We start from the raw sequence: 22,819 nt of genomic DNA, 5'->3' as shown, positions 1-22,819 counted from the left end.
CTGCCACTTCTTTCATCGAATTTTTCGATTATCAATTATCGATACTTATCGAATACATTCCGATGCAAAACTTATCTAAGAACACCCCTAGGCACATAAAGTATCTTCGTGTTAGTTTTTGAGTTCATAGGGAACGAACTCACACAAAGTTTCTTATATATAATAGTAGAAATAATATATAAAACACACGACCACACGCACACATGTAGTATAAAATTATAATTACGACAAGTAAACTACACATAAACGGTTCTGTTTCATTTCATTAAAGCCTGGCGTATTTCTATGATGAAATTACTGTATTATACTTTGCACTAATCTAAATTTGTACTAAGCTAAATATATTGAGACGTGTTGAGGGATACACGGTAACAGAACTATATGCATAACATACTATTTTATGATATAAGTATGCATATGCCTATATAGATAAAATTTATGATGATGATTGCTGCATCTTTCCAGATGATCGCCGTTACATTGAGTTCTCCCAATCTTGTCGTCCATGCCATCTCAGATGACTCTGCACTCCCGCCGCAGATTTGCACATCTTGAAGCAGATGTGACGTACAAATTGAGCAATTTCCATAGAGTTGACTTCCTCTTGAGGTTGAAAGGTATTCCTATGAACTATCACATGTCTTCTCAAACCAGCAGTAGACTTGCAAACTTTGCTGCATGTTAAACAGATTGTTTGGTTCGAACTAATAGGTGCAAAGTTGACCTGAACAGGAGTTTTGTGTGACTTAAGGTGGTTGACGTAGCCAGTTTTGACAAAAGCACTCGTTCACAAGTGTCGCATTTCCAGCTCTGTGTGTCATGGTTAAGACCATCAATTAAACCTTTGCAACGCTGTCGCTTCTGATTGCTGTGGGTCTGCTTTCTTTTCTTTAAAACATCACAACTTTCACGTACAAGCGTTCGCCACTTCGATCTTTGCAGAGTAAGTTCTTCCCATGTGTCGATGTCGATTTGTAAGACTTTCAAATTATTTTTTGTAGAGTCGCTTAACCTCTTCCTAGGCTTGTGTTGAGGGTGCTTGCCATTTTCCAGCTCCCCGTAAAAAAATTGTTTTGGCAGCCTACAATCTTTCATTGGAACCAAGTGGCCCACCCAACGCATGTGATATCTGATTACAAGGGTCTCAACACTAGAGCAACATGCTCTCACAAGGACTTCAGTATCGGGTACTGGTGCTTGCTACTTGATGTTTAAAATACGTCTCAAGCATTTTTGGTGAAATTGTTCAAGCCATTTAATGTGCCTTTGATGCAATGTGTATGTCTCCGATGAATACAACAGTGTGGTTAGCAGACAGGTCTTGTAAACGTAGATCTTAGTCTTGTCTGTGATGCTACGATCAGACCACACTCTTTTCTCCAACCTTCCAAAAGCTACAGATGCCTTCTGAATTCGCCTGTAGATTTCAGTGTCGAGACTGCCATCCCTCGACAGAGAACTACCAACTACATACATACATACATACATACATACATACATACATACATACACACACACACACATATATATATATAAATATAATAGTAGAAATAGAGATATAGATTCTTCCTTAGACACATTTTTACACACAAATTTGTATACAGTATTAGCCTGACTTACTCGGCGTTTCCCGTAAATCAATTCAGTTACTAATTTTTATTTGTTTGCACGTTAAAAAAAAAACGTATATGGAAAACGAAATAGTTGTAAATCTTATAGTTTCAATTAGTAATACGAGTTATTTCCCTTTGGTGATTGACATTTTCGGTGATTCTTTAAAAATGTGTGATATTATCAGTCATCCGAGTTGGATTAAGTCAGTTTTTTAATTAATTATATCAAGGTACATTATTATATTGCCAATAACACAATTCAACAGGAACAAATGAAAATTGGATTATCAAAAGCAAAATTTTGATTTGTCAGATTTTTAATTAATAAAAAACGCTATTTGGATCTGGCTTTGAAAATCCGACAAGATCAATTCATATGTTAAAAGATATTAGTTCATACTTTGATTTCATGTGACATCTCAAATTGTACCTTGGAAAGTTAATTTCCTCAGATATCTCACGCATCATTTTAATAGACTACGTTAAGCACGTTTGTGTATTCTATATTCAAAATTTAAATGTATAATTTAGGTTTCAGAAATATTCAGGATATGCGTACATGTAAGATGAAAAATGTATAATCATCTATATTTCGTGCCTTTGCCTATTCAATGAAGATGTGGCCAGTTCGTTGTGATCTGCGTCAACTCACGACCATCTCCGTGGTGGTGGTAGTGGTGGTAGTGATCGATTACACACTGATAGGTGATAATAGATTGATATCAAAATGTTGGTCTTAAAAACATACTAATTATAAATCACACTACGCTGAGTTTTTTTTTCCGTATAACATTTAAACAAGAAAAAAAATATCTCCCAAGATTATAGAATTGATAATTTTGAAACATTTGCAGAAAGCTGTGCAGACAAGCACTTCGGACAATATTAAATGTTTTGTGATTGTTAAGTGATGGGTTCTTTCTTATGACGCGTCTTCATTCGAAACATGTAAATATTTCCTTCAAAGTTTGCAGTTTTCTAAAGTTTATTGTTGAAGGTTAATAAATATGTCTGACCTGATACGTTGTAAAGTGAATCCTGATTGGTTAATTTGAGTCATGTGACGAAATAATAGTTTCAAATGATTTAGTTAAATAATTGCGGATCATCGTTTAGAATACGGCAGAAATGTGTGATTACTTATCGGAATGAACTCCCATAATTCAAATTTATTACAATATGTTTTAAATTAAACTGTCTTCATTCTTGTATGACTATTTCGTAGCTGGTAAGATTTGAGAGAGAGAGAGAGAGAGAGAGAGAGAGAGAGAGAGAGAGAGAGCGAAAGAGAAAGAATCGACTAAGAGTATCAATAGTCTACAGAAAACCAAGGGCCAGCGATTGGGTCATATTTTTGACCTGACCCCCACCTGTAAGCTCACATTAATTAGGCTTACAAAAAGAATAAAACGGTTCTTTTACTTACCCTTTCATTGAGTCGCCTTCGTTTCTGACGAGATGGAAGGGGATCATCAGTGGGATTATTGTCAATAGCCCAGTAGGATCCCTGAAAAACAAAACAAATCTAACGCTTTACAAACTTTCTCATCATTTTATTGATGATTAGAAAAAAAAATACTCTTGGACGATTAGAGCATAATGACATGGTATATCATGGAATACAACAGTATCAACAACTTGAGGCTCTAAAACTGTTGGTCTAGAAAAATAATGTTTGTGACAATAACTTTCAAAAAAAAAAAAAAAAAAAATGAGCAATAACTTTTCGACTGATTCCGAGTCACATGTCTACATTAAGCGTATCTTTTATTCACTCCATAAACTCAGTCGGTCTTTTCATTCACTAAAACAGGGCAATTACCCCGATTGACATGTGAAAAGTTGGTTCATCACAGAAATGTTCTTTTTTTCAATTTGATCGACAAAATCAAAACACCTTAACGTTCATTTATGATACTTACTTTAGAGAAAGAAACATTTGATTGAGATGAACCCTTTTCAAAAGTACTGAACATAAAGTACTGTGTATCGATGTCTTATGCATACAGAGAACCTGGTTTGCTTTTCTTAACTATGGTTGAAAACAATTGTTGGATTTGATCAAGTCTGTTAAAAACCTTTGCCTTTTCTCCTCTACCTTATCATCACGCCTGGATCCAATTGGTTTAATTTTGTTCAGAAGTAACTGATCGCTTGCTTTCCGAAGCTTTATGAAAATTCTTTTGGAACTTGTCATGTACTTCGTAATACTTTGCTCATCATGCAACTGCGACAAAAACTGTTTTTTCTTGTTTTTTTTTTTTTTTCTGTATCCATCGTTTAAGGGTGCTGAAAAATGCAATAAATTACATTTTAAGATATTCTTTACGCATAAAAGGATAAAATTTTCTGAATAGAATATTTTTAACAAGGCGAACTTATTTCAGAAAAATTTTCGATCTCATCCAAATAAGTGATTAATTTTAATACACCCTGTATTTTTAAGCATATATTTTAGATGCTAATTGAGTAGGGTTATTTTCGATAGGTAAGTAGCATTTCTGAAAAAAAAAAAAAAAAGAAACAATATAAAATAAATAAATATATTTAAGTTTCAGATCCAATATCAATATTTTCATTTATGATTAACAAAATAAACGTGAATTGCCTGAGAAAAATGATTTTTATTGGAGCCGTCATAAAATACGTTTTCTAGATGCATCAAAAGTGATCTTCAATGACGCATTGTCTTCACAGCCAATTTCGAGTTCTGTAAGATATCGGCTCAGACAACAGCCCCGACATGATTCCGGGGCATCAATTTGTCGTCTCCTTGAGAGTATTTAGCTACACACGCTGACATTGCAAAGATGTTTTTTATGACAATATTTGACTTTTCTTATAGTGACACATCAACAAATATCAGCCAATAAAAACTGTTCCCATTCTCCAAGTTCCTATATATTGTCTCACCCCCTCTCTTTTCCTTGTTTTGACTTTGTTTTTCTATATGTTTTTATTCAGGTATTTTTTGTGTGTTTTTTTCTCTTTCCATTTTAGTTGTTTGTTTGTTTTTTTTTTACATCAAATCAACCCTTTTTGGGTTATCTAATGCTGAATCTAGAAATTTTAGAAAATATCTTTATGCTTCAAGTTCTTTATATTTTTAAATATTTATTCATAGTGCTTATCTGATTGTTTTGCAGAATTGTTGTTTGCGTTTTGGGGTTTTTTTGACTTTGCATAACATGATTGAGTTTTGCGAAGGAAAAGGAAAAAAAACACATTAATGTTTGATGCATTTTTAGGTCAACTAGTTAAATATGAACTCGGTTGGATTTTTGTGACAAAAAAACAAACAAACAAAAAAAACAAACTAAGAACGTATGCACCACACTGGCACATCAATATATCACAAATTTAATCACGTATATTAATACAATACCAATTTTAGATTAAACACGCACGTTAACTAATGTCAGTTTTATATAATGAACAATCTGTCATGCCACTTAACAAGAAACTAAATAAATGAACATGGCATTGTGATGGATTGAAAAAAAAGTGTTATGGATTCGGATATTATATGAATATGTCACAAATAAATGAAGAACCAATTTTTGAAATGGATTACAATCGCCATATTGGGTTCACTAATAATACAGATTATTAATTTTCACACTAACCAAACTTGCATATTTTGAAAGAATAGATAAGTACATTAATTAAAAAAAATCAGAGCAAAAAACTGAGAATAGATTCTTACATTTGAAATTAACAACCGATTTTTTCTTCCATTCGGTAGAATTTTTAAAACAAAAGTTTCAATATTGGCTTTATCTTGCTTTGGAATTTGATTCTTATAAGAATCATTCTGAACTATATAAAAAAGTTGTCTTTTTTATATTATCACACACGATTTAAAATTTTAACCATAATTATCTTTTAACCCCATGCTTTTTAAAGAACATTCCTCGATATTTCACACTAAAACTTCTGAGTCGGCATTGTTTTATTCCTGTAGCAAATAGAAATTCAGGATGACTGGAAAAATGCCGAGATAAGTGGAGAGCACGTACAGCGTTTGCTATTCCAACATGGTCACCCATCTGGTACTGACCAGGCTCATCTTTGCTTAACATCAGTGATCTGACCAGAATGAGTGTGCCAGAATCTTACACTAGGATCAAAGTCAATGAAATGTTTATTATTTTGGACTTATGTTTAAAATATTTCAAAAGACAAACGTGAAATGATGAAAAACATGCAAGCACACACACACACACACACACACACACACACACATATATATATATATATATATATATAGCATAATCACTTTGACACACCGGTTCTTTCTAGATCACCAAAGTTAAGCAATGATGAGTCGTGACAGTACCAAATAGGTGATTATTTGGAAAGACTAGGCGCTGTATGTATCGCATCGATATGTAGAAATTTCCAGGTTGGTATTTGGAGGTGCATTTAATTCACTGGTAGAGACGCACCCCAGTCTTTGTTAAGACATGCATCTAGGAGAAGAAAGACTGATTTAAAACCTGAGGTAGGTTTACTGTCTGCTCTGTTCTGTGGCAGCCATTGAACCGACAAAGATTAGCAGTAATACCAAAAAGTGTCGTTCATTCTACACAAAACCTTCACCACTATAAACAAATCATATGTGTGGATTTCTGAGCAACTGAAGTTGTTGTAGCGGAACTCATACATCGAAGTCAATGGGAGGGAGCATCATAACGGGATCCATGATTTGGCATCGCCCAGTAAAAGGATATAAAACCAAGAATCTTTTAATTTCATCTTTGAACTGTTATTAAACAATGCAAAGGTTTAAAGTACATGTGCTATCCTCAGGCAGGAGAAATAATTCTCCTAGACAGAGGTAGTTTTAATTTTTTGTCCAAAACTGGTGCTTTTTTATGGGGGGGGGTAGCTCGATTTTCCTCAATCTTAAAAGATAAGTTTATGTCTAACCGTCCTCGTGGGGAGGCAAGTAAATAGGTAGATGCATACCAATTGGATTCCTTTTTCAGCTCCAATGAATTTGGAAATAGTTTTGGTTGTTTTGTTTTACGGCATATCAACTCTTTTCAGATTATTTAATGTCGAATCCAGTTATTTTGCATCCAATTATTTTTTTGGGAGGGTTTTATTCATCAAGCTCTTTGTATCTTTGGCTAGGTTGGTTGATAGTGGGTTTTATTGTTTTTGTTCCCTCCCCTGCAGAAAATGAATGAGTTTTGCAATGGGAGAGGAAAAAGGGTTACAGCATTAATGTTTGGTACATTTTAAGTTATGAAACCAGTCAGGAAGTGGATGAGATAGAAAGAGAAAGGGAAAATAGGAGGAAGGAAAAGGGAAAAGGTGGGTTGTTGTTCTTGGTTTTCAGGAAAGAAAGTTCTGCAAAAGGAAATAGAAAAACCAAAAGCATTAATGTTAGGTGCATTTCGTCTGAGGAAGTCAATATCTTCAGACAGCCTTATCTAGTTACACCAGAATTTGGAAATAGAAAATAGTGCTTTAAAATAGACCTGAAGTGGGTGGAAGGGTGCCACTCATTGGTTTCTGAACAGTTCCATCATAACAAATAAAACTCACATGGCTCATACTTTTTACACATTTTTCACAGGTGCCAGGTAGATATTACGCCTCAAGATAATTTGAACCATTCTTTTACAGCTTGTGAACCGGCCTAGCATTTGCTGCACAGATTTAGCTGCGAGCTTTGAATGCATGTAGTGTTAATTTGTTGAGGAATGTGTCGTCAAATGATATTCAACAAATTATTATTCATCGAGCAATCCATTTCAGTACCATTTCTTTGGACTTTCTTCTTTCTCTGGGGCACACTGATAAAGAGCCCTTTTAAGGGAATCTCAGCTCTCCACATTTGGGAGTCTTATACCTGATTTCCCTTGTACTCGAATAGAGACAAGTATATTTTAACATTTGTTATTAAAACATGGCGGTGACAGCAATCTATATCTCTATTTTGATTGACAGATGTTTATAAAATATCAACGGTGTTAGAGCAATCGAGATTCACAAGTGCAAAGAGTCAATACTGCTCTACAAGATTTGAAAAAGAAAACATTTCAGTCTTTTTGTTTTTATATGTAATTCTCGCTCTTTTTCTCTTGATTTTGCGATGGAAGAATTGTAATTGAATTGATATCTAGAAACCGTCAGGGATTGTTGCAAAAAAAAAAACCCAAAAAAACCCCAAAAAAACTGGAATCTCAATTTTATTGAGGACAGGTCTCAAGTTAGAATTTTATTTATTTTAACAATCAAAGATAATTTTATTTTTTATAAAATGAGGTCTTGTTCGCTATTTCATACAGCATTATATTTCAGCAAAGTGGTCCTGCCAGTAATAATACTAACATAAAACTCGAAGAAAAGACTCACTAGCAGATGTAGCCGATGACATATCAACCCCTTAGCTCATCGTTGATGGTGTTTATATCATTAATTAATCTGGTGAGCTTGTTGTCATGCGCAAGACGTAATAAGCATTCCAGAAACGTCCCCATCACAGTGAAACAAAGACACACTCCCCAGAAAACGATGGTGTAATATGTCACGTCCTTTTTTCTTTTTATTTCCGTCTCAGCTTGCAAATAGCCAAAATTTTTATCGGCTAAAAATGTTTAAGGTTTGGACTGTAAAAGGACCTAGTAGATATTTTTTTCAGTCATTCATACTGTTGTTATTTATTTTATTTTTTAACAATAAGCCCATAAAAATTCCACTCAAACTTTGTCTTCAAGTTAATAAAATGTAAAAGATACAGGACATAATCTATGTAACCATTCCCACGTGGTCGAAAGTGTTGAGAGGTGGGAACTAATAAAGCAGCATTCACCCTAAGCAGGTTGAATTAGCTTCCTCTGCTTGAGGAATTTTTGGAGGAAATATCAAATTCACAAGCAACGCTGATTTGCATGTATATCTGTTCGGGGAGATGGCGATATTAATATGTTGCTTAACTTCGATGATTTAACGAGTTTATATATGTATGCACGCTAATCAGTTCATTACTGGTTCTATACAGTCTTGCAGCAAGTTTGTCAAGTGAAATGTGATGGCACAAATTTCTCTTCGACATAATTGAATTCTAATTAACTTCACTTAGGCTAACCCCTATGATATTCAATAATTAAAATAAACAGTAAAATCATCTAGGAGTTCATGGCGTAACGGTTAAACGCGCCAGACTGTGATACACATTGTCCGGAGTTCGATTTCTAGAAACAATCAAGCTACGCTGACGAGGGGTAGTTACCTTGAAGCATGCACGTACGTAGATTACTGTTTTAAAAATAATAAAAAAATAAATTATATATGTATATATATATATATATATACGTGTTCATTTAAGCGTATCTGTCGTATCTTATATGACTATTGTGAATTCGAGAATGCAAGTTGATGCAGTGATTGCAGGTTATTAAATGATTACTGAGTAGTTTTCCAACGAATTATTATGTGTATATATATATATATATATATATATTATATATAAATTAAATAAATTTTTTATAGTTTTAAAGATTAAAAAACTTCCAAGACTCTCTCTCTCTCTCTCTCTCTCTCTCTATATATATATATATATATATATATATATATATATATAGAGAGAGAGAGAGAGAGAGAGAGAGAGGGAGAGAGAAAGGGAGGGAGAGAGAAAGATTCGCTATATAATGCAAAACGTGTGTGCAAAACAAAAGATTTCGGGGTTTTTTTTTCATATGAAAATAATGGATTAGAGTTGCTGGGCTAGTAGATATGGAGCAGTTGATATATTAGAGTCAATTTACAGGAGAATGCTAAGGAAAACCTAGAAGGAGACTATAAGAATGGATGTAAGAAAAAGATACATAAATAAAGACCTTACATTGGTTAGTTTTCTAAATTGATTTCTAAAAGCCGTCCAAGACATGCCAGCATGTAAAACAGACGTTATACTGATAATGATTATTCTTGTGGACGTAAATCAGATGAGAGATCGCGGTTATTTTGATCTCGCAAACAACATCTATTAATTTTCAATTAATTTTTGAAGAAGACAGATTGTGCCCAATGCAATATTGATTCAAATCTGGATTGACATCCATTTAGCCTTACAGGAATCAATCAAATGCACCTGCTTTGGATTTTATTGTCTTTGTTGAATTATGATCCCATCTGTTCGCATTTTGCACGAATCAATGTCTTATAATCTGAACTGTAAACAGAGATAAAGAATAGAGGAAATAGTGCACGAATGGTTACAAAGGCTTTTGAATCATCATCTAAATATTAAAAACAAGAATCAGGTATGCACGGAATTTGTTGTTGAAAGGTTTATTAGCATGAAACAAACCTATATTTTAGCATAGGCATGATATCGTTTACATCATATATATATATACTTAAATAAAACCTTCCAGCCCTCCTTGTAATAATATTAAGATAATGCCTTCTTTGAAAGACTGAAAGCAACACCACGGCCAACTAAAAAGATCATTAGAAAATTAAAAAAAAATGTTCTAATCAAACAGAATCTCTCAGTTGTCTTTAACAACGTTTGTTTAAATGAAAGAATGCTGACTAAATACACACGTTTGACACACACGCATATATAAATATATATGTTGCTGGAAGTTTTTCAACGTTTAAAACTATATAAAAAGAAACAAAAAGTGTTTAGTCATACACCCTGCGTTGGAAAACTCCTTTCCATGTAAGTCAATTTCTTTTAATAACTATATGAGTTTATTGGCATGGAAAATTCTACATTTTGGTATAGAAATGGTATTTTTTACATTACACACACGCGCGCACATATATATATATTGCTACGAGATTCCACACAGCCATTTAATTCATTTTTTCGCTCAATCATCCGGCATGCTTTGAATCGATCTGTCACATCCACCATTTGAAAAGGGGAATTTTTCCCGAAATATAATGTTTATTGTCACAGACATAACAAGTAAGGCATTTGTACTTTCTTTTATTATTATTCAATTTTCACCCCAAACAAGGGACAGTACCACTTTGAAGTAGGGGGCTACTATCGGGGACATAATTTACGGGGGCATTATGAAGGGAGATGAGTAGAAAGATGTTTGTTCACATTACACTTGAACTTTTGCATATCAGTACAGTTGGGAAAGAAAAATCCCGGAAGGGAGTTCCAAAGACTTGCAGTTCTGGGGAGAAACTTAATACAATTGAATAGATATGTGTATATATAAACATATATGTATATTTAGACATATATGTATATATAGACATATATGTATGTACTTATTAATTTGTAAATCGCCACTTGTTTTCATCTTCTCTCATCAACGCCGACTATATCTCATTCCTTACATTGTGATAGTTTTATTTATTAGTCGAAAGAAACGGAAATTTAATAAAATCCAGGACTCTGATTAGTTGGAAGTTGGAGTCAGCACAAGTTAACTATAAAAACGTTCATACTATGTAAATCCATCCAATTAGCTTGATGATTAACATTAGGAATTAAACACAAATAGTTCTATGTAGTTTACTTGCCATAAGCATATTTTCATACTGCCACTAATCTCTACTTACATATTAAGCAATGATGGCATAAATACTCGGAAATTATATACATAACATTATTTCATGTGCAGAAATAAGAAATAGTAATTATCTCTGTCTCTCTCTAATCATTTCTTATTTCTTAAATAGAACTTAACAATGAAATCTTTCAAAATGAATAGAACATTGAAAATTTTTAGGACTACGAAATCGACGAACCCTGTTTAAAATCCAGTCCACTTTTTAAAGTTAACTAATGTTCAATAACTCTTCATATAACACCCAATCGTTATCGAAACCTCCATCTTTGTTTTGAAGGCAATGAATCCACAACAACAAGCAAGGGAGATCACTGTAAAAACTTAACACAAAGAACAAAACTCCTTTTATCTCAAGACAAGGGAAGACAACTAAACTAATTCTGCAGAAAGAAGAATGAACTTCAACTTAATCAGATGAACAACGCATATAGTTAAAATAACTTTCCGCCCATGTCGCTTCGTTATCTGCTAATATTGTTTTACGAAGTGCAATAATTTTCAGCAAACTTTATTCCTATCATAAGTCATCAACAAAGTTTTCGACTGACATTTATGAGCTCTCGTATGTCATAACATTAACTGACTTTACATGATTGAAATTAACACACAAGAAGTCGTTCTCCTAAAATAAAATTATACTCTTTTAACAAGAACAGGAACGTAAAAAACAAACAAAAAAAAAAAAAAAAAAAAAAAACACACACACATTTTAATCTTCAATTCTTCCCCATTCTTGTTTTCATTTATTTTTAAAGATTCTTTCATAGTTTTAGAATTTTTACATTAATTCTATTACTTTTTATATGTAGTAATTAGATTATTTTTTGCTTATTCTGTATTTTCATTAATTCTACAATTCTTTTCTGTGTGGTCATTAATTCTACAATTCTATTATTCTGTATTTTTATGAATTCCATTATTTTGTATTTTAATCAATTCCTACGTTCTTTTATTCTGTATAATAATTAATTTCATTATTCTTATATTCTAATTTTAATCAATTTCCTCATTCATTTATTCAGTGTTTTCATTAATCCTATTACTCTTTTATTCTGTATTTTCATCAATTTCTGCAGTCTTTTATTCTGTACGGTAATTAATTTTTTTATTCTTATATTTCAGTTTTCAGTAATTCCACCATTCATTTATTCCGTGTTTTCATTAATTCTACAATTCTTTTACTCTTTATTTATATTTATTCCACCATTCTTTTATTCTGTTTAGTGATTAATTTCATTATTCTTATATTCTGGTCTTCATTAATTGTACAATTATTTTGCTCTATGTTTTGAATAATTCTACTATTCTTTTATTTTGTATTGTAACTAAGTAAATTATTCTTATATTCTGTTTTCCTTAAATCTTTGTTCTGTGTTTCCATCAGTCTTTTATTTCACTTTTTCATTGATTCCATTTTTTTTATTATGTTTTTTTTTTCAAATTCTACTATTCTCTTATACAGTATTTTCATCTAACGCTCTATTCTTTGATCTTGTGTAGTGATTAATTTCATAGTTCTTATATTCTGTGTTTTCATTAATTCTGCTATTCTTTTATTCTGTATTTTCATTAATTTTAAAATTCTTTTATTCCATATTTTGCATTAAGTCATCATTCCTTTATTTCTTTTTTTCATTAATTCCATTATTTTTTTCATTAATATCGCCATGCTTTGATTACACGTTTTCATTGATTCCATCATTCCGTGATTTCCTCTATTCCTTTATTACATAGTTTCATTAATTTTCCCGTTCGTTTCTAATTAAATCTACAATCCAGTTTATCGCATGATTATACTAACTGACAAATTAATCAAAAACGTTAACGTAATTTATAAATAGATCCAACAAGCTTAACATTCTTTATGCAAAATTTGGTGTATTAAAAGCGAATAGTGTTAAGATTTATATGGTTTTAATTTCAGAAATTTTAGTAGCAGTAGTAAAAGGGTTAGGGTTAGTAAAAGGGTAGATTTAGAAGTAAAGCCTCCTACTTTTTGGTTTTAACTAAAAAATTGAAGAACTATGAAGACAGGAATGGTACCATTAAAACGAGCGACCTCTTGTGCTCTAGATTTTATTTTTCTACATAGTCACGATTCTCTATGCACTTTTGCCAGGTATTAAATAACGCATCTCTGCTTCTGACGCACGTCCATGAGAGAAGTTGCTTTCTGTCAGATGTTTTTGTAGCTTATGAATGTTTAATATTTTCAGTATTAGAAGTAGTATGATATATATTTACATCTTCTATAATACACCTGACATAATTTAAAGATGCGCCATGCCAAAACATGTACATTTTTATTGAGTAGTTTTGAATCCTATGGGTTACAGTTATATATAATGCCATTTCTATGAAATTTCTTTCTTTATTTTTCTTTTAGTTTATAAAAATATTTACAAATTGACAAACACTGACCTTTTGACTTTATATATGACCATTCATGACTTTCAGTGTCGACCAAGAGGAACCATATCAATCTATAGCACATCTATCTATTCTGCCGTTTTTTTTTAGGGTGGTTGAAATCTGTTTAATTGTTTCATTGTGAACTAATTAAGATTTCTTTTAATTAGTATAGATTTTCACTCATTTCAATCTTTTTAACTAAACTAAAAATTTATTTTACTATTTTGTGGCATATCAAGCCATGTTGGATCATTCGATGTTTAAACATAATACGTATTGCAAATGATTGATGGTAAGTCAGGGTTTATACCATTGCCTATGGTATTACTGTACACATATATGCAATAATGTTATATGTGTATATATAACAAATAAAATGGCAAAGGCATATATTCCAAATTTTAAGATGTTGTCCATACTTTAATTTATTCCTTTTAGGTACATTGACATGTACAATTCTTGACAGCATCTGTTTCGTAGCACAAAAGTTTTTATTTATTTATTATATCAATCAATGAATTTATGTTGTCCTTAACTCATCAGAAGAAAAAGCACTTATCAATTCATTAAAAGAAAATAAATGCATACGAGTATGATAATAAAATCCGAAAATTGGGAAAGAATTTGCAATTACCTTTCATTTATTTTTTTTTTTAATTTTCAATGAATAAATTGTAAGATGGATAACTTTTTGAAATTTGTAATATCGGCCTTTGTCATTTACTTGTTATATGCTCTGTAATTATATTGAGCTTCATAAATTAAAGGATTGGAATAAATAAAAGGTGAAATATAATTGAAAAAATCATATTTCCACACACACACACACATATCTGCTTTTTTTTCACACACACACACACACACACATAGTGTGTGTGTGTGTGTGTGAAAAAAAATAAAAGCAGATATGATATTTTAACATTATGGGAAAAAAAGAAAAAAAAAACATGTGGCAGTTTTAGATAATTCTCAACGTTTCGTCCCACTTTTTCGGGGACTTCCTCAGGAGAATAATAAGGATAATTGAGGAAAATTATTGGTATATTTTATTTTCCTTAATTATCCTTATCATTCTCCTGAGGAAGTCCCCAGAAAAGGGGGACGAAACGTTAAGAATTTTCTAAAAATAAAAAGACCACATGTTTTCTTTCCCTATTTTTTTTCCAGTGTTCTTTCCTTTAGGCATATTTCATTAAATAACACAGGCAATTCCTGTCTACATATTTTATTTTGAATCCTTACGAATTTTTCTTATAAAATTTTTTGCTTCAGATAATAACCAGCTACTATAATCACTGTTGATCCGTGTACTTTCAGATCTGTCTGGATCCATCGTCAGAGATAAATGACACCAAACTTATTTTAGGATTGTTTTTAGAATTGTTTGCTTACTATTTTATTAATATTCGTTCTTGTTAGGTTTAATTCGTAAGGGTTTTAGTATATAGAGATCATGATCATTAGTAGTTCGTTCGAGAAAAGGCTTGTTATCTATTAAAAGTTTTCAAAATAGGTGGAGGCAAAAATGTTAATTGGTAAGGTGTTTAGCAAAAAAAAAAAAAAAAAAGACAAAAACAAAACAATAAAAAACACCTTTATAAATATTCGAAAATCCATCCAGTGTTACTTATTCCTAACGATAGATCGGGTTAGGGTTCGAAAGTACTTGGACCCACAGTTACTATGGCAGCTACATCAGCCAATTTTATCTTGAAGCAAGAAGGTTGGAATGGATCCAAACAAAAATATGTAGACAGGAATAGTCTGTATTATTTAATGATTATATATGTAATTATTCACTAAATGTTCAAAGAAAGAATACAATCTATATATAAAAAGTAATAGTGCCTGTATGTGTGTACAACATTCCTGCAGCACACACCACTGGAGTGATCACGACCAAATTTGACATGATGATGGCCTCCGACCTAGAGATGGTGCACATCCTTTTTCAAGGTTAAGGTCGAGATTTTTCCAAAAGAAAGGGCTGATATGTCTGGATAGATGAAGCTCTACCCCATAAGAGGAGCGATTTCACGATTTCTTATCCATATTATAATGTAATAAAGTTCTAATCTAGTTTTTATCTCCTTATATATATATATATATATATATATATATATATATATATATATATATATATATGCGTTTTTTATCCTTATTTCCTTATCTTATGTTGCTTGTGCTTGGTTGTTGGGGCCTATTTTTTGTTAAATCGACATATAAGAAACCTTTCACTAAATGTGTGTAGACTGTTTTGCAATTTCTTCAGGATCAGTTACTTGTTCAATGGACGTTCAAAAACAGAAAAATAATTTACTTTTGCACTGCTAAAAACACATAAATTTTCAAGTCTTATAAAATTCTTTGCAGTTAATTAAAAAAAAAATTTAATTTACGTGCGGAGTTTGAACTTACAAACCATGTCATGCAAAAAAAAGAAAAATCACGCTATCAACTTACTCACAGCAAAATTTTCACATCCCGTTGTTCTATGATTGTTGCTAAGCAACGGCATAGAAAAAATGGCTTTACCAATAACAGATAAATTAAAATAACGGTTTCGATTATCGATCAGTAATTATCAGGGGTATTCTGAGACAAAATTAAGATCACACTCAGATTTATGCACTAAAGGTCAGTAAATTTTAAAGAAAATCTATTCACCCGTTTCGGAGTCTATAACGAACGAACTCACGCAGACAGAGACAAAGTTGCGTTTATATAATTGTAGAGATATTAATAATTCTTTCGGGCGACACTTTTATAGTTCCACCCTGTATATAAAGTGTGAAACTATAAAAGCTTTATTTTTAAAACTTTTATTGAAAAAGTCAATTCAGGTTACTTGATTATGTAGTAGAGCTGATATCTATTCAAGGACGCCGCCTTAAGCCTCAATCACCGATTCAATAAGAGTCTGGAACTAGGAGCATGCCCTTTTCACAAGCTCTGGCAGGAGCTCAGCGAATACTTGGAGAATGACGGCGATTAGGCTGGCTTTGGTGCTGTGTGATATCGGTGATGTTCTCGACATATGACCAAACAAAGTAGTCCAGCAGGCGGAGGAGAAGGGGGGCAATGAGAGAAAGGTACAAAGTCGTAGCATTACTTCTGAAGGAAACCCTGGGTCTCTTTGAACTTGTGGGTCAGTGCCGAGACATTATACGACACCCAGGGTCTGCTAGCATCCACCGGATTGCAGCAAGGGGTCACCTCACTCTTCACCACATCCAGGTACATTTTGGTGTTGACTTTCCAGCTGACTTCAAAGATGTGAGGTGGCATGATGTGGCTTGAAACCTGCTATTCATGGCAATCCAGCGATGCATTTTGAGGGTGCTGACAATGGTCCTGTTGTCATAACATGGATCGGTAGAGAACATGAATTGTACAGTGGTTCATCTTCGATCTCGTTTGTTGAACATTGTATCACTTTCAGACATGATAGAATGCTCTTATCAGTCTGGGGATTTGTACACAACTGTCCAACTAGTAGATGGTCTGCAACAACAACAACTGATTTTCATCAAACGGAAATGGAATTATGCAGTCATTTCTAAGGCGACAATATTATCATTCCACACTGTGTATTCTTAAAACAAGCCTCTTTCATTTATTTCTTGTTTCCCTTTTTTGAGTTATGCTTATGATTATCTGATAAATATTTTGATATCTTTTATAAAAATTTTTTTTCTTTCATTTACATCTTCAGTGTGTTATATCTTTTTGAATGGAGTCACCGAGTGTCGAGTATGGATACAACAAGGTGTCTTTCAACTTCGTAAGGATTCGTCAGGGTGAAAAGCAGAAAATTCTGTGTAGCTTAATTAACATATATATTTTCAAAACTTATTACCTAGCTTTATTCCTGTATTAGCTATTCTTCAGGTAAATACTGAAAATAGATATATAAAATTTCGTGTAGATATATAATATATATATATATATATATATTTATATATTTATAAAAGTAAACGTGTCCGTGTGTCTGTGTACATTTCCCTATGCAATAATCTGTCAGTTTTTCGTCTACAGACTCGAACTTGTATATATAGGGTACTGAGATTTGGGAAAATCGATGTGATCAGTTTTCGGCCAGATATTTAGCTGTTAAGGGGTCAAAGTTCATCGATTTGACCTTTAAGAACTCTACTAAACTCCTCCGACAATTTTGGGTCTAAACACTTGACATTTTAGATATAGGTTCCTTGGGCATGGATCTAACTTAATAATTTGATTTGAGCCCAAAATAAATGTTAAGAGATCATAATAGGGGTCAAAATTTAAAAAATTGACTGTTTTGGGGTTTGTTTTTTTTTGCTCAACATACACCTCAAATACCCGGGCAACGCCGGGCACCCATGCTGCTAGTATATATATATATATATATATATATATATATATATATATATATATATATATATATATATATATATATATAAAGCTGAACGTCTGTGTGTGTGTGTGTGTGTGTGTGTGTGTGTGTGTGTGTGTGTGGTCACGAAAAGGCTCCTATATGGTTGCCTATTTTAAAAAACTGATTACATATAATAATAGAAGATGTATCGAGGCACAGGAATGGGTATATTTGATCTGGCAGAACGGTGGTTCATTAAAATTGTGCGGTCTGCGTTCGCGCCTGGTTCACAAAGTATGGAAATAAAAAATTTAAAAATTAAAAAAACAAAAACGTTTACAAGGGTTTTTGATATAAATGTACATAATAATACGTTGATAAGTATGTTTTAACTTAAATAGGGATGGTATAATAAAATTGTGGGGTCTGCGTTCGCTCCTGGCCTGCATAGAATGAAAATAGGCACAAACTTTAATAAAGATTTTTCAGATCTATCTGCGTAAGTATATTTTGATAATTATGTTTCAGTTTGAAGAAATATGGTATAATAAAATTATGGGGTGTTCGTTCGCACCTGACCTCCATACAATGGAAATATGTCACAAAGTTTAACAAGGTTTTTTAATATAGATCCACAGAATATTGTGATAAGTGTTTAAGTATGAACAGGTATGGTATAATAAATTATGGGGTTTATCTATTTTATTTTTACTTTCATCATATTTTACTTTGGTTTGGATACCCCCAAATTCGAAGCTAGCTCTTTACAACCCTTCCTTTTCATAACCTATCATACTTTCATAAATGAGAGTCCATTTTCTGTAGGCTGTTTTTGAACCCAGTCAACGATGAGTACTTTTGCTAGTATATATATATATATATATATATATATATCTTTATTTTTATAAAGTAATAGGGTTCGTGTGTTTCTGTCTGTGTGTACAGCTCTCCACCATCAACGAAATATAAAGGAGGTAAGAGGGTAGATCTCTCCTGGTAGAGAAACATTAGAACCCATTTTAGGATGTTTCTGTTATAGGAGACATAAGAATCTTTGCCTAATTTCTTTATATACTATTCTACAAACCACCCCCATATCGAATGACTTATGCTCATTTGCATATCACATTATATTAAATCTCTTTAACTAATTACCTCGACCTTATTACATATTGGAAATATTCTAATCATTTCAACTGTACTATTTACAAAATCTATTTAACATTTAATCTATCTTCTATCTTCTATCTATCTATATCTATATCTATCTTCTATATATCTATAAAAACAGAGATGTGTGTGTGCCACAGACGATTTCTGATTGGTTAATCCAATAATCACATCTCCTAAAAAAACAATCGTTTCTACGCTCTTACTTTTACCATAAAATATTATGGCTTTATTTATTGTCCATCTTGGAAGGGTTTAATTTTTTAATAACTTGTTATTTACAAATTAAAAAAATACGAAACTATTATACGAAACTAAACTACACGAAATACGCGCACACACGCACACACACACGTTCACTACCGTCACGTTGTTATGGCAACCAAACCCGCTGACTTCTTTTTCTCATTTCACTCGTGGTCTTAAATTCATTTCGGGTTTGTATTACTGTACACATAGATTCGAATAAGTTGCCAAAAAACAAATATATAACAAATAAATGTTATCAAAGGCAAATTTTTCGTGTTTTTATTCAATTTAACATGTTTATTCAGCTCGAAAAGCATACAGTGTTTACCGATGTATTGGAAAATTCAAGATGGCGGCCGATTCTCTCTTTAACACGGTAAGTTTGGAAAAAGGTGTAATAAATAAAAAACCGGTTAAAATACTGTTAAAAACTCGCTCAATATATGTTACCGTGACATAGGTTGACATATATTCGGCGGGTTTTTAATAGTATTTTGTATAGTTTTTTATTTATAACACCTTTTCCCAAACTTACGGTGTTAAAGAATGTGTGAGACGCCATCTTGAATTTTCCAACACATCGGTAAACACTGTATTCTTTTCGAGCTGAATAAACATATTAAATTGAATAAAAACACGAAAAATATATCCAGTTTTTATCGGTTTTTTACCTTCTCTGCAGAAGTACAAAAAAAAAAACAAACAAAAAAAAAACGGAAGGTACTTTTACAGAATGTTAAACTAACCCTAACCGATGTTTTATGTTTAGTTTAGGAAAAGTCAGAAGAAATAAAAGTCATTATTGCATGAAATATACGTATTTAGTTGAAGTATTGTTTATGTCAATTCTTTCGAAGAAATTTAGCAAGAATACCTGTAAACCAGGAAATCGGTAAAATGTCATCATGGATGAATACTTGTCTATTATAATTTCTACCCTTGACAAAAACTTAGCCATAAGAAAAGAGATTTATTGTTCAGATTGTTTTTGAGATTGATTTCTAAAAAGATATTTTATAAATAAAATCGACTTTAAAATTAAAGACTTAAATTACAATAATTGAATTTAAACATTCTTATTTCAATATTTGGCACATAACACCTGCAAAAATGATCACAATGTCAGGATTTCATTTTATTTCAGAATCGATGGCAAATACTAATATTTAACATTAGTTTATCATTTAAGCCGATAAAAAGCCCCTTTTTTTTCCGAGTCATAAAAGGATTTGGAGTTTCCTAATCAACATTTCGGGTGCAGTTGCACGCTCTCAAAATAACTAAAGTGTTGGCTTTAAAAAAATTGGTTCATAAACAGGTTTAGTTTTAATAAAAAAAAAAAATTTTTTAAAATCGCTTTGGTAATTAGATATGTCGTATGGTTATCCCTAATCGCTGAATAAAACCGCTAACGAGTTGAATGATTACGACATAAAATTAAACTCGGGTTCCTGAAACGGAAACTTCGTTTGTTTTTGTTTTTTTCTTATCAATATATTTACATTGTTATTTTGTTTTCAATCATTCGAACAGTTTTCTTTTTCAAGTAATCCAAGTTACAAAATTCCCACTGTTTACTATGCTAAAATCACAATGACTAATGTATACCTATTAACCCTTATCCTTGAGTGGCCTCTGGGCCTTGATAAGTGGTGACACCCATGTAAAAAAAAAAAAAAAAAATCACTCGAACAGTTTTCTTTTTATAATGTACAGTTTTAAAAGTTTAAAAACTATATAGTTTTTACTTCAGGAAAATTAATGGGTCAGTTTTTACGATGTGCCCTGTTAAAATACTGTTAAAAACTCGCTCAATATATGTTACCGTGACATAGGTTGACATATATTCGGCGGGTTTTTAATAGTATTTTGTATAGTTTTTTTATTTATAACACCTTTTCCCAAACTTACGGTGTTAAAGAGGGTGTGAGACGCCATCTTGAATTTTCCAACACATCGGTAAACACTGTATGTTTTTCGAGCTGAATAAATATATTAAATTGAATAAAAACACAAAAAATATATCCAGTTAGGTAGAAAAGTAACTTATCTTGCCTTTGATAACATTTATTTATATATTTGTTTTTGACTATTTTTTCGAATCTATGTGTACAGTAATCTTGCCAGGATGCGGAGGAAAATGAATGAAGGGGGAGGGGAATAAAATAAAAACATTTTGGAAACAGAGTAAGTTTGAAAGAATTGCTTTGCACAGAAAGAAATTAATGAAAAAATAAAATTAAATTTCTTTTCTTTCTTGATTTTTTTTTTAGTTTTTTATGAAAAAGGAAGTCAAAATTAAGACTATAAAAAACAATTTTTATTAAGAGCGAACCTCAGTCGTCAGGTCTGTAAAAAAAAGACGTGGAATAATAAATGTTTACTAATACAAATTGTTTTTACTTATGTGTTCATTTGTCTCTTTGACGTTCGTTTGTTTAATATATCGGTTTGCAATATAATTTTGTCATTCTGTCAGACTCAAATTTTAAATCTATATATCTATAAAAGTGAAAGTGTGTGTGTGTGTGTGTCTGTGTACATTTCCCTACGAAATAACTCTGTCAATTTTTAGTCTACAGACTCGAAATTTGATATACAGGGTACTGAGATTTGGAAAAATCGATGATCGGTTTTTAGCCAGAAATTTGGCGATTAAGGGGTCAAAGTTCAACGATTTGAGCTTAGAGAACTCTACCAAACTTCTCCGACAATTTTGGGTCTATACACTTTAAATTTTAGATATAGCTTCCGTGGACATGGATCTAACTTAATAACTTGATTTGAGCCCAAAACAATAAATTTTCAGGGGTCATAATAGGGGTCAAAGTTTAAAAAATTACCTCCTTTTTTTTTGCTCAGCATACACCTCCAAACACCCGGGCAACGCCGGGCACCCATGCTAGTATATATATATAAAGGAAAAACCGAAATTATACTAGCAAGACCTGTGAAAATTCCACGGAATGATAAATATATTTACTTAACAAATGTTTTCATCAGCTAATATTTTTCTGGATAGCACAACGAATGAGTTTTTGAACAGACAAACTAATAACAAGTAGCAAATATGAGTTTATTAATATTTTCATGAAAATAATGTCAATTATATTTTAACTGACTCAAATAATATTAATTAATAAGTACTAACATATACTCCAAAAGTAATATTGTGCTATATAGTTCAATACAAATGATAAAATTGCATTGTAAGAGATGATTATTAATTTACTCCGTCAGTACTCTTTTGCAGACAATGTTATTTTGTCCTGTTTCTTTCGAATATTCCCTTTTTATCTAACGTTCGCTGACTACTTTCATCTAAATTACTACGCGTTCCTTTTTCACACCATTACAAAAAGAATCATATCATCATAATATTCGAAAATGAGGTCACATCAAAAGGTACGTCACGCTCATATTCTTCCCCATATTTAACAGACTGGCCTTTTTTA

General features: G+C 32.0%; 1 protein-coding gene across 1 annotated transcript in view; it reads right to left on the bottom strand.

Moving 5' to 3' along the window:
- Positions 1-22,819, bottom strand: part of LOC145303335 (forkhead box protein J3-like) — a 761,811-nt gene that overhangs the window by 623,496 nt on the left and 115,496 nt on the right. Inside the window, exon 3 of the mRNA XM_080144700.1 lies at positions 3,040-3,120. Coding sequence (XP_080000826.1) covers positions 3,040-3,120 — 81 coding nt within the window. The remainder of the gene's footprint in view (positions 1-3,039; positions 3,121-22,819) is intronic.

This window comes from Euprymna scolopes, chromosome 2 (genome assembly GCF_053919585.1).
Source record: "Euprymna scolopes isolate OS-2025 chromosome 2, ASM5391958v1, whole genome shotgun sequence".
Classification (NCBI taxonomy): Eukaryota; Metazoa; Mollusca; class Cephalopoda; order Sepiida; family Sepiolidae; genus Euprymna; species Euprymna scolopes.
Note: the sequence above shows the minus strand (reverse complement) of the source record. Positions and strands in the feature narration are given on the sequence as shown.